Raw genomic sequence first — 14,149 nt, 5'->3', positions numbered from 1 at the left:
CTCATGGGAAGTACCTCTCGTTTGGCCAATGAGGTGTGGAAAAGCTAGAGACTATTAGCAAAGACTGATGGACGCATCAGAGATTGCCGTACTCTCTCTAGGATGGCATGGTCCAACCACTTGATCTGGGATCAAGATTTGTGAGGTCTGGGACCTCTAGACTGATTATGTCAGTCGGGGAATGATGTCTTTGTGACTGACCCACTTCTGTTCTGAAATAAAGAAGCCAGCAAAGCAAGTTTCGACGGGATGACTCACGATGTTAATTGCACTAATAGATGGAGTTCTCCCTAGTTGAGAGGGAGTGTTAAATTTGGACAACTAGGTCCAAACTCCATGTTCTGATGCTCAGGTTAAGAGGCTAATATTTTTGTTGGATTCCTCTCTCTGAGAGGTGTAAAATCCATATAAAAATAGTCTTAATCCGATGAGCAGAACTTATATTTTGAATTTATTATTCTTAATAAATTATATGTGCAAGGTCAGCCAGTTTTGTAATGTAGGCTCACATGCCCAACAGATGTGTCACACACCCTCATTGATGTATATATATACAGGAAAAGTTGGAGAGAATTTGAACAACACAACTCACATCTTCCTCTCTCATCCTAAAAGTACGAGCTACCTGGAGGACGAATTTCAGCCACACGTGGGAAGGACAAAGAGGATTTTTCTGCTGCTAGGGTTTTGCAGAAGTTTGACCAGCGTTGACTTTGGTCAACGCTTGGTCCAAACAAGCTGAAAACTTGTGGGAGGTTCGATTTTTGAAGGCCGTACTACCTGGCACAAAAACCGAGGTCAAAGGGTTGACCGTTTTGCTGCTGCATTGACTTTTAGCTTGCTGCCCCTGCGTTGACTTTTCAGGACAGCGTTGACTTTTGTAGAACTGACTTGGGTTGACTCATCTACTGGTTGGAGGGTTGTTGTGACACATGCTGGGCTGGCTGACCAAAGGAGACTTTGCTGGTTGAAGCATCCTGTTGACCGCCGAAACGAACACATACATTTTTCTTGTTTCTGATTTGTCTTCTGTAAGATCTGCTTATATGTTCTATCTGCATTTTGCTTATCTACTTGTATGATTGCTGTGAGAAAAGTGAAATTGCTCTTAGCATAGAACATCTACAAAATTTTACACAACTGCCATTCAAACTAATGGGAGTTATTAGAGGAAGATATCATATCTCCTACTTACATAACAACTATGAGTCATTTCCAGAGTTTACTGAACTCTAAGGTTGAAAAGATCTCACATACAAAACCTGTGCTATTTCTAGAGTAACCTTTCTAGCAAAAATTACAAAGATACTTTATGACAGTCCAATATAAAGCCTCCCTAAAATACAGATAGAGTTAAAAAAAAAAAAATCTTTAGTCCTGATAGGAAACTTCGGGCCAAAAGCAAAATAGAGTTGTCAAATGATCTGAAAGAACTGATGTAACAGCAAATAAACAAGAACTAGGACATGCCCTCGATGAAATTTAGAGACAGAAGCTACATAGTAAGACGATCAATTCAACCTCCTTGGGGCTAGCACCCCACCCCTATGAGCATGTTTAAATAACACACCCATTTTTATAGGAGTAACTTCACACTCCCACTTTGTATTGCCACTTGTGTATTGAGCAGTCTCGTTGACCTACTATTGGTTATTTGTTGGACATTATTTGTTGGTATCACTTCATCATTTAGATGCAATGGCGCCCATATTCCCTCATATGAATCAAACACAGGCTTTTGGACATCACTTTGAGGCAGTGAAGGCTGATTCTAGTAGGATTCTTAAATAGACTATCTGCTATGATAGATTGCGGCAGGGGTCATTGTATGTGTCATGGGGCTACAGTGTACATGTTTTTGATAGCCTCCAATTCCCGCGTGAACTCAAATCTCCTCAGCAGACTTTCATGCATTGGAGGAAAACTATGACAGAGCAGTTTATGTTCAACACTTGCAATCAGAAACTTAATACATGGTCAAGGATTTTGAGTTATATTTTTCTGCAATCAATAGGTCGATTTTCGTAGAAACTTGTTAGGCTGGTTGTCCGCTCACCCACTGACACCCTTGGTATCACTTCATCATTTAGATGCAATGGCACCCATATTCCCTAATATGAATCAAACACAGGCCTTTGGACATCTCTCTGAGGCTGTGAATGTTGATTCTAGTAGGATTCTTCAACAGACTATCTGTTATGACTATCTGTTATGATAGATTGTGCTAGGGATACACTGTACATGTTTTTGATAGCCTGCAATTCCCGCGTGAACTCCAATCTCCTCAGCAGAATTTCATGCATTGGAGGAAAACGATGACAGATCATTTTATGTTCAACACTCATAATGTTTCCAGAAATCCTTGCCTGAGGCCTGCTGTCTTATTTTTGGAAAGTGTTAGCACTAGATCTAAGGGAATCACCACTACCTATACAAGAAAAACTGGGGCTAGTTGCCAACTGGGTAAAAGTGCGTTGCAGGCTCTGCAACAGATCAGAGTTCTATCACGGAAGTCACAACTGAACTGGAAGCAAGTATGTGAACTTTTACATCCTTGTATTTATGATTTATCTTAACTTCTGACTTGAGTGAGTAAATTAGGAAATTTCTACTCCTTTTTATACTAATTAAGAAAATGTGGATTTGTGTTTGCAGTCTCCGAGGAGACATTGCTGTGATGTTCTACCATCTTCCGTGAACAACAGCCTGGAGATTGTGATGAGAAGCTGTTTGGATGGGGAAGTCATATATCCACAGTGAAAAAGAAGATTCTAATTTTTTTGGATGAACCAAACCCTACTTTGTTGATGTATTATATGGATTGTTCTTGATTATCGAGACATGGCTTTCTCTGGAGAAGAAAGAAAAATAGTTGAGCAACATTGCATCTCTTCGGTGGTCAAAAGCCTAAACGAATATGAATTCTGTTCATTTCATCTGAAAAAATGTTTTAGCTCCTCTTATCAAGTGTTAAGCCATGATGCTTTGATTCTTTAGTTGAGTTAGAACTTACAGGGTTCAGAATAAACAATTCTTGTATGGATCTAAAGCATTAGTCTCTATCTGGCTTTTGTTATTGCAAGACATGTTTTAACAAACGAACTAGCTCTGACCTAGACAAGATATATGCTATTTTTAGTATCTGTGTTTACCTTTCCTAGTTATCATATTGATGCAACCTGCTTGTCAGCATTTTGCCAGAGTTATCAGTCCTCTGTTACTCTTGTTTGTCATATAAATTATCAGTTTGTTGAGGATGGATGAAGGCAATCTTTTTCAGCTTACTTTTGCTTTATTTGGGTAGTATGTTTTCTGGATATTGGACGCTATCTGATCAAGTGACATGGGCTGCAGGAAATATCCATATTTTCAATGCCATCTTCAGAGCATGTAGGCGAGAGCCATTTTGAAAAGGACCTTCCAAATTTTATCTGTCGTCTTGGCGAGAAATTTATGGGCTTTTCGGGATGACAAGATCTCGTAAATATTTTAAAATCATACTCATCCAGAGGATAAATGTTCAGTTGAATTTAATAAAACTCAAATTCACATTTATATATCTGGTAGGTGGGGCTTCGCCCAGAAAAGCAAACTCTGAACACAGTTAGAGAAACTGAGAGAATATCTCGATCATTATAATTCCCAGATCATGTCTCTGCTGCTCAGACTCGATGCGATTCAGGTATTTATTTTGACTGCCTTTGCCTTTAATAATGGGGCATGAAACCTTAATTATTACATGAGATTTACCATTATGTTTAACTAAATAATATATGCTCTTCTTTCTGTGCAGGGTGTGAAGTCATTTGTGCAGGAGTCAAGGAAGGCTGTATACCGTCTAGTGTTTCAGCTGCAAGAGACAGTTGATGCCATAATTGTAGAAAAATCATGAGCATATCCCTGAAAGGGATTCTCACTCCCACGCTAACCCAAAGAGTGGTACTCCTGAATTATCAAAAATGGAACCCGAGAAAGAAGAGGTTATGAAAAATTCAGAGGAGGAAGATAAGTGCACGATCGGTGCTGCAGATTGCGAAGAACAACAACAACAGCATATAGGGGGTGAAAACATACAGTGTGACGGCATATGGAAGGGACGAGCAGCAGTCGACAAAATGGAGAATCAGACACTCGAGGTCAAGGTGGTGTTGGCAGATCTCTACAGGAAAGTTGAATCAAATGATAAATTAATCAACGATTTAAGCTTATCATTCCCCAGCACTTCTCGATTATTATAATTCCCCAGTCTCATAATAAAACCTACATAATAGAGGAAGGTCGACCAATGAATAAGAACATGGTGAGGGATGAAGAGGTCTCATAGTCTTGAACATAAAATCAAAATAACAGTACAGATGTTTTACTAAAACAGCAATGGACCTAAAGCATCTAGATCTGCTATTCAAAACCCCGATTAACTCAAATAAAACAGAATTTTGAGGTGAATGAATATCATACTCATGATATAAACGATCGCAAAAGAAGAAACCCCCGCCATCGCAAAAGAGACCTTGACATTCCTCGCTCTATGTTTGTCCAGGGCCAAGTCCAGCAAAATTATCCCCACATCACCAAGCAAGAACATAAACCCCGACGATAATATATTTCCCGTTCACTCTTCCAGAGAGAAAGACCACCGGTTTTACGTTCCCTGTGACAGGATCCTGTGCGCTCGCGATGCCCGGTAGCTCGACTATGATATCATAGATGAAGCCGGAAAACAACAAGAAATAGGTGACCAAGACGAGGAGAAGACAGTCGTGGCTGAGGGCAAGGAAAAGGAGGGCAGGTTTAGGGGCATGCGGGGTACTCTGAGAGCACTGTAACGAAGCTTAAGATGACAATCAAGAGATCATTGAAGATGACGATGCTAAGTCTTCGCTTGATGATGCCAGGCTTTGGAGGAACCTTCGTCGACTTTTTTCGAGGACAGGATTTTGTTCAGAGATAAACTTTAGAACCACTGAATTAAGTATGAGGGTTTTCCCTCGGTCACTTGGGTTTTCATGCGGCATTTTAGGTTGGGTTAGCTGAAACCATGTTGTCTGCTATTAAAATCTACAAAGACAAAATTCATCCAATAAAAACAAAACTCATCCAATAAGGTATAACTGAATTTAATTAAGTTTTAATTAAGAAATATGAATTTAATTAAGTTTTAATTAAGAAATATGGAAGGTATAACTGAATTTAATTTTTATTTAAAAAATATGGAAGAAGATGATACATTTTATTAGTTTTAATTAAAAAAATATGGAAGAAGATGGTGCATTTTATTAACATTTTATCTAAAATAAATTTATTTTATACAAATTGAAAAAGTTCATCCTCTTCCAAGTATGACATACTTTTCATTTACTCAATATATGACATATTTTTCATTTACATAGTATGGTTTAAGGTTAATTTTTTATTTAATTAAGAGACTCAAAACCTCATTGAAATTTTGGTGAAAATCTCACTGGAATTTTGATAATAGCTAAACTATATCCAATGTTATGATTTCCACTAGAATTTTGAAGGAATCAATTCACATCCAGACTTTCACTTAATCTTGAATAAACCAATATCGTTTGATTTCCACTAAAATATTTTACAAACCAATCATTGGCTATTGTTCTTTTCAAATAAATGTTAGTGTGTACCTAAATTAGCATCTAAGTGTTTGGCTTCCATAGTAGTGGTTTAAGCTTACATACATGTTAGCTAACCCTAATAATATTATCTTGAACAAGTTCATAGCTTGATTCAATTGATCTAATTTTTATGCTAATAATTCAATCACCTAAATATTGCTAGTGAGATTGAAAATGGGGTAGTTTTATAATGTTCATGAAACATGAACCTAATATGTATTGCATGTGGCTTAATTTTAACCTTATCCTTGATGGTTATTTGAACAAACTATTATGTCCAAAGAAAAAACCTAGGTCTCCCTTTGGTGAACCCTATGAAAGTCGATGGTAAGGCCATAGAGAGTCATTTTTGTATGATCATTAATGATGGGGATATACTTGTAAATAGAATATTAATATACTTGAGAGTTTGGAACTCATGGTGTTGCCATTGTAGATGAGTTAAAACCCTAAAACATGTGTTCTAGTTTTGTCCCTTGGCCAAATCTACATGGGCTTGGGCAAAGTCTTTGTGTTGCCAGTTACCCTTGCTGATATTAGATGGAATGCAATCTTGTTAGGAAAACATCTTCCTTAGGCCACAGAGTTTCATTCTTCCTGGATTGTTGTTCATGTTAAAGTGTTTTGCTTTTTGTGAACGAAATGCAATGAAATCTTATTTTATGATAAAGAGCCTTCATAAACTCTCGTGGTATGATAGCACATTGATTTGTATGAACCTACTCTTGCAGATTATAATGCAAGTGCAAAGGATTTAGATAAAAGGGGGGTATTTATGGCAACTACTATAATTATAGGGTGTTTCCCCTTGCAACACAAGTAAGGAGCCCCTTGGCCCTTTCACCACCTAGACAAAATTTTCTTAATGTGGTGATAATAGGTCATGTCACATGGTTAGTGGACATATTTGTTAAAGGAGGGGACACAAACACAACTACCCTCCTTCTTCGGTGAATAACAACAAATTCTTGAGTATTTAATCAGGAAATTTTTTAGGCATTGAAGACTCTCAAGACATGATCCTTTGCTTACTATTGGAGTCTAATCGAAGGGGTAAGGCACAAAATTGAGTTGGCATGTTAGTGTAAGACATACATCTAACAGCTAGTGGATTAAATTGTTTTAGGAATAATCCAAGTAATGATTGGGAACCCCAATTATATGAGGAACAACATCATTAACATTTATAGCACTTATTATTGGACAAATAAGATATAAGGTAGAGTTGTTAAACATTAAGCAATTGGTTGATATAGATATTATTAATGTAATTTATGGAGAAGGAGAATAAGAGGGTTGTTGCTTAAAATCCTTCTAACTCCATTGTCGATAGTGTCAAACATTGCAAACTCTTCCTATGTACCATGGAACTCATAATCCAAAATGGATCATGATATATTTTGTTATATATCTTGATACTTTCTAAGTGGAAAAAATGGAGGAATTGGCTTATAGGGCCCACTTTAGAGTCAGGTTCCACATTAGTGATTTGGGGTCTTGTAGATTCAATTAGGAGCCCATTTTTCTTGCATAGCTCCATCCCTTTGATGTTACTCGAGACACTGGAATCTTTCCAACTGTGTGAAAATCATCCCAAACGAAGTTCGTATGTGAAAGTTACGCCTCTCACAAGTACCAGGCCATGCCAAGGAATGAAAAGGTGTCCTAACACATGGCAGATAGTTTCAATGGATGGTGAGGAGTGTTAGGGAGATTCAAGGAAACACAAGGGAGAACTAGGTCAAAATGCTTGGAAATGAATAAATAAGAGTGTGTGCCAAGGAGTGTTAGTGAATTCCAGGTGTCCCAAAGATGAAGTGTTTTAGGAGAAGTTCATAATAGGACTTGTTGGAGGCAAGCCTATGGTTGCGATAAGGGGTGGACAAAACAATTTTAGAGAAAGGGAGACTTTGGATTGGGCACAAGATTGTTTTGCTAATGAATTGGTTGGGGTCCCAAGTCACAAAAAAAGTAAGGTTATCTGTGAGGGTGTTAGTGTTAGTCATTTCATCCTATCACCAGTGATCAAGTATGCTCTTACAAGGTGTTCTTAGGGTGTCAAGTCATTTTTTTTTCATTTCAATTAATCTTCAAATAAAAATTTGGTCACTGGCTAGTGTGTCTAGGGCTATTTCCACTCTCTCAAGAATTTCATATGCCGATCACTTTCATCGCTTAGTTGAGTCTACCATCATGAAAACATCATTAATATCACTTCAATCACATCATCATGGTCTCCATTCATCTCAGTTTCACCATTAGGTCATTAGGCTTAAGGTCACAAAATCAATCATATCATGTATAAATTTGACAAATGAGGAGTAGCAATAGGTAAATTTGTTCAATAACACTTGATTTCAAATGTAATTTAGTTTTAGATGTAATAATGTTCCTAAGTTTCTAAAGTTACAAGAAGAGGTCCTAAGGCTACAAAACTCAAAAAGAAAGTCAATTGGTGAGGTGGGCCATCCTACCTCATTAATCACTTAGACACCAAAAGAAAAATATAAAAGCACATGGAGGAGCTCATTCACACTCATTTGCACTTTTCTACCATCCTAGCTTCAAGCTCCCCCCTCTTCTTTGCAAAAAATTGTGATTCCATAGTCCTCATTAGCAACAATTGACTCTCATTGTGCACAAAGAACCTTCGATGCGCAGTGTGTTGCACATGGCATAGTTGTCCAGAAAAAACTTTTGACCACCAAAATTCATTTTTCAAAGCTCCTCTTCAGTCATTTCATCCTCCAGGCTCTATAACAAGTAAGTTTAATCATTTTCATGCCCTCCTTTGCCTCAAATGTCAAGAAAATGATCAAATACTTCTTCTATTAGGGTTTACATGATTTTCATGTTTTTGATCCTCAAATGATGAGTCGTTGCCCTAAACCATAGATTCCTTGTCCCTACACCTCTGTTTGCAGCTAATACACCATTTCCATCCATCACAAAGCCTTATCCCCTCATTTTTTATCATTTTCCTCTAAACCCTAATCTACCCTATCTCTTTCTAGGATAGGCTTGTGTTTTGGCCTTTTCCACCCCCTCCCCTCACTCATTTCCCAAAATTCCTTTTTCCCCTACCCACTGAAATCATCCCTACCAAACTAAAATTCGCTACAAATTTAGGCAACTCCTAAGTCCATCATACCACCTTGTTCCCTCACAACAACAAATTTCACTATTTTGCTTGCCTTTCACCTAGTGTTTGAAGTATGGAGCCTGAATCATCAACATCAGAGAAGAGGAAGTACAACAAGGGGGGAAAGATATTGAGGTTTGAGCCCTATAATTGCAATGAAATCACCTCCTCCCCATTTGTCATGAAATGCTTTGAAGATGTCAATTGTTTAGGGCTTTGTCAAAGAGTGCACGAAGTAGGTTACCATGAGCATCTCACAGGTGTATTTTCCCTCACCTTGAAGGAAGACAAGATCACCATTGCAGGGACAGATTTCATGTTTTCAATGGATTCCATCTCTTAAGCTACAGGCATGCCAAACCATGGTGAAAACTGGTTCAAAGGCATGAACCTAACCTAGAAGAGTACAAACCCTACTTGAAATCACAATAAAAAGGAGCTCACTCACATGTTTTCCCATTCAGATACTTGTTGGAGAGATATGCATCATTGATGAAGGTTGTCATGAAGTTCTTCACATGTGAGGGCAGATTTTCCAGGTTATATCAATACCACATAAGCCTGCTCATGCACTTTACAGCTGCCAAGCATCTAAATTTGTCCAGCTATTTGTATAGGAGCCTAACCAAAATGTCTGAAAGGGTGCAATTAAAAGGAAAAGTGAATTATCCCAGCGTCTTTCACCATAGCCTGAAAAGGTTATAGTACTCCATCAGTTGACAGAGAAGAACATGACATGGGATAGCTTCAATGAGGCAACCTTGAAAATGCATATAACCACTTCACCAAGCTAGCACCAAACCATGTCAGTACATCCTATGGAAGTGGGGTCATCAAGAAAAAATGATGAGATTTCCAAGGCACTGAAGCCTGAGGTGACCAAGACATATCAGAGAGGCAGAAGGCTTGTGTTTTCTCCTTAAAATGAGGAAGGGGCCAAGCCTACTACATAAGCAGAACAAGGATCACCATCACATCATGAGGCTTCTTTGCATGATGAGGAGCCCATTGAGCATGAATTTGAACTAGTTGACTTGGAGGCACATTATGAGCATAAAACCATGCAATAAGTCATAAAATAGAAGGATTATCAAATCATGGAGCTCAAGGACAATTTTGAAAGGGCCAAATTCATCATTTCATTCCTTGAGCAAGAAAACAGTCAACTTAAGGAAAAACAGCTAGCCATGGAGAAAGAGCAATTCAAAGCCAAGAAAGAAGAGATGAAAGGCAAGGAAGTGGTGGACCATGAGGCCACTAAGCAGCATGAAGGACATGTGGCAAGGAAGAGACCAAGGACAATGGGTCTTAGGAAGGCACTTCAAAGGGAAAGAGAACAAAAGCCATCAATGGAAGAATTTACCTGTGAAGATAGGATTGCCATGGAAATAAATGAGGACAGGGATTTTTGGATTGAGAAGGTCCTTGGCAAGGAAAGCATGGATAACAAGTTGCAAAAGAAACTGGCCATCCACTATTACACAAGGGATCAAGTTGCTAAGGTCAAAATCAAGCAGTTGAAGGAAAAACTCAAGGAAACCCTAATCAGCGGAGAGGATAAGGGTAAGTTAGATTTGCTTGTTAATGCATCCATTATTGCATAACATACCTCATTAGGGATCTCTGGACAAATTTTGGGAGGAATTGGAGAAAATTTTGTGTTTTGGTGCAGACTCGTGCAAACTTGCAATTTTTTGGCAATTTTCTGTCTAGGAGCGCAGTGAGCTCATGCTGTGCTTCTTCCTTAGGGCTCCAAATGATGGAAAATCAGAATTTTTGGAAAGCGTATGACCCCCTCTCAAAACCCATTTTCCCACTTTCCTGGTCTGGGGCTCTGTTTTTTAGAAATTTGCAAAAAAGAGGCCAAAAATCACCTTTCTGCCCCTCTTTTTCCATTTCGTTGCGCACTTGGAGACACCTTGGGAGAATGACCATATCTCAACCAAAAATGGGTCTTTTTGAGTGCACAAATACTCTAAAGACATCTAAACACTCACAGATTTATAGAAAAGGCTTCATATCTATATTTTTCCTTCAGAAAGGCACTCAAAAATGGTCTCCAACAACTCACTACGCACCTGGAAATTTCTGAGATTTTTGTAAAATTTTCACTGTGTAATTTTTTGTAATTCCTAGTTTGACTTTGGTAAAAGTCAAAAGGGTGAAGTAGATGAATGTGAGGGGTAAAAGTAAATGTAAATAATGGGTGGTTAGTCTTTGTAAGTTGTTTTGATGTAAATTTGACCTCATTTATGAGAGAGGTTGGAGTCAAAGTTAATTGTAGAAGTTGTTTTTAACTTCCCTAGACATTAGGGTTTGGTTAGAACACCTCATGGAACAGTTCCTAGAGTCATGGATTCAACCCCTGAGAGTGGGGAGATGTTGTTTTGGTCTTTATGTACCAATTTCTCAATGATATAACGGGTTGGATTTCAGAGGATAGAACTATTGTAGCTTGTACTTGGACATTTTCTGGAAATCAAAGGATACAATTTGCAGCTATTATCTAGGAATTCATGTGCAGTAAATTTGTGATGTTGTTTTTTCTCTATTATACCTTTATATGAAAGATATTCATCTTCATCTTTATGTACTAGTTTCTCAATGATATAACAGGTTGGATTTCAGAGGAGAGAACTATTGTAGCTTGTACTTGGACATTTTCTAGAAATCAAAGGACACAATTTGCAGCTATTATCTAGGAATTCATGTGCAGTAAATTTGTGATGTTGTTTTTTCTCTGTTATAGCTTTATATGAAAGATATTCATCTTCTCTTTCCATTAATCAATTATTCAATGGGTTTCCTTATAGTTTATAAACATAATTCTTTGCATAAAGATATGTTTTGATGGAAAAATCATTATATGTTACTTTCTTTCTTGCTTAATGAATTCATGTTTCATGCTCATTAAGACCTTTTGCTTCTTCTAAAATCTACACTACACCAAAAAACCCTAAGATCCATCACAAAAGTAATGCTACCTTGATCCTTTATATCTTTTCTATTGTAACCCTTTGATCCTCTGACCTGGCTACCTAGTTTTTCTCCCTTATCCATCAACAAAACGCTAAATTTTCCAAAACCCGCCTGAACCTAGCTATCTAACCTAAAATCCTTTACATTCCATTCATCTCTTGGTTGTGATTTCATAAGGAGAGCCCTCTCTGGTTTGGTAGGGCTAGCTACCAAACTAAAAGCTTGGTCTGTGGTTACCTCTGTTGATCTCGTCATCAACCTGGGACAGTGTGGAGGATAACAGAGGGCATGACAACTAGGGAGTGATAAGGTGTTGTAGTGAATGTAAGGTTCCCAAGTCATGGAAAAATGTAATGCTAGTTATGATATCATGACTGCCAAGGTCTGTTAGGGAATGTTAGGGCATGCTAATATGTGCCAGATAGTACGAAGACATGTCAAACAAGCTAAGATATGTTAAGTGCTAAGGCATGCCAAGATGTACAAGGGTGTGACAATGCATGCCAAGGATTATCAAGGAAAACAATGGGAGGAACAAGTTAAACTACAAGGAAATGAGCACATAATAGGGTTAATAAGTCATCAATTTACCTTTTCCATGAGGGGCATGCTAGGCACACCAACACTAGGTGCCAATAGGTGCCAAGTGCTAAGTGTCAATGCATTCTAAGTGCCAAATCTTCCTCCGTTTCTTCTCATCTAGTTTCCAATAATTGATCTCAAATAAATTTAATATTAAACCATGCCAAAGCATACCAAGTCATCTCAACGCATGCCAAACATGCTAAGACTTGCCAAGTGCCAACACGTGCCAAGTGCCAATGTGTGTTAGGGAGTGTGATGCATGCTATGAAGTGGCAGAACATATCGAATGTTGGAAATAATACTGAGAGGGGGGGTGAATCAGTATTATCAGAAAAACTTTTTCAATTTCATACTCAAAAACATATACGCTACTTCAGTTAAGTGAACCAGCGTGTACACGCCGATGTGTCTAAAGCAACCAGCGTATAACCAGAAATTTTATGATTCAGTTAGCTTATCTTCAGTAAATGCATCAGAACATTATTAACCATATTAATAGTAAACAGGTGCAGTATAACAGAACAGATCATCACACAAAAGCCACACACATGAACACCATGATATAAGGTGGAAACCCAATGTGGGTGAAAACCACCTGCTGCAAGTCGTCTCTATCTTTCTTTAATAGGAACTTCAGTTTACAATCTTTTGTACTGGTGCAGCCTTATACCAGTACGCAGGCTACAACCTGCAGAAGTGTTACACTAAAAAATGTCACCATGACTATTTACAGTTAGTATGGCTCAATCAACAGTCATGCTACCCTCTTAGGCAAGTCTTATGCCTCTGCTCTCCATGTCAAACTCCAAAAAAGAGAGAGTCTTGTATAAATGTATTTATCTCTGGGGACGCAGTTTCTCTCAAACTTACCTGCGGGGACGCTCTCTATGTTCACAAAAACTGCGTCTTTGGACGCTCTGTATGTAAAGGGACAGGTGCGTCCCCCTGTAAAAGTTAGAATGTGCAAGTTTCATCTTTAAAAAGTTACTTGTGGTTATTTCTAGAGCATTCTAGAAGGTTGTTCGACGTGTATTGGGCGCCTCCAGATGGTTCATGCACTCCTATCAAAGAGGAACTTATCCCATCAATAAGGGAGCTATCCCACCCAAAGAGGGGATTATCCCATTGATGGTGGACCTGATTAACCTCCTCTTGAGCACTATAAATAAAGGCATTGGGCCAGAAGGAGGAGAGGTTAGAGCTATACATTTTCTAAGGGTAAATGCTGCAGGAATTAGGACTCCCATTTAGAAGCTTGTGAGGAGAGATTGCCATCTTTACTTGTTCTATTTGGAAGTGGGTGTGCTTTGTCAAAGTAAAGGAGAACTCTTGAAGGACCCTGGGAAGGACTTGCACAACACCAAGGCTCAGGTTGTATTTGTTCTTTTGTTACCTATTAATGCAAATGAGTCCATTCTTCTCAATAACTTGTTGTTTATGAGTTATTTCATGTGCTCCTTGGTCTACATGTTGAATATGCTTTGTTTTATGTTATAATCAGGTGCTATTTAATTGTTTGACTGTTGGTGATTGCAGGTTTTGGAGAAAAGGAGGAGCTCATCCAGATCAACAAAGCTTGGACTTCTACAACAGCGTTTGGACAAAGGTAAGAACAAAACACTTGATATCTCATATTATAATGCATGTTTAGAGAAGGATAGATCTTGTTTGTCTTGTTTGTCACTAGAGAGTCTTAGGCTCCTAGGGAGGTTGGTTGTGTCCGCACAATCGACTCTTTCCGCCTGACAAATTGGCGACCATACTGGGGACATGCGAACTTTTTGAGCATAGTTCCTTGTCTTGTGTC

The 14,149-nt window shown here is 38.3% G+C and overlaps 2 protein-coding genes across 2 annotated transcripts; one reads left to right on the top strand and one right to left on the bottom strand.

The window, feature by feature from the left end:
• Positions 1 to 1,698: 1,698 nt before the first annotated feature.
• Positions 1,699 to 2,760, top strand: LOC149211495 (uncharacterized). Its single transcript, XM_089388405.1, has 4 exons — positions 1,699 to 1,758; positions 2,015 to 2,208; positions 2,357 to 2,534; positions 2,656 to 2,760. The coding sequence occupies exons 1-4, from the start codon at positions 1,699 to 1,701 to the stop codon at positions 2,758 to 2,760; spliced, it is 537 nt and encodes a 178-aa protein (XP_089244531.1).
• A 998-nt stretch (positions 2,761 to 3,758) lies between these two features.
• LOC149211494 (uncharacterized) lies at positions 3,759 to 5,025 on the bottom strand. The gene is made up of 3 exons (XM_089391513.1): positions 4,459 to 5,025; positions 4,075 to 4,159; positions 3,759 to 3,945 (listed from the first exon to the last, which is right to left on the bottom strand). Exons 1-3 carry the CDS (start codon positions 4,583 to 4,585, stop codon positions 3,759 to 3,761), a joined length of 399 nt encoding a protein of 132 aa, XP_089247639.1. The 5' UTR covers positions 4,586 to 5,025.
• Between the last annotated feature and the right edge of the window lie 9,124 nt (positions 5,026 to 14,149).

Source organism: Pinus tabuliformis, chromosome 1_1 (genome assembly GCF_031772625.1).
Source record: "Pinus tabuliformis cultivar Carrire ecotype Pingquan chromosome 1_1, CPIR1, whole genome shotgun sequence".
Taxonomy (NCBI): Eukaryota; Viridiplantae; Streptophyta; class Pinopsida; order Pinales; family Pinaceae; genus Pinus; species Pinus tabuliformis.
The sequence above is the reverse complement of the archived record's forward strand: the minus strand, read 5'-3'. Positions and strand labels throughout refer to the sequence as shown.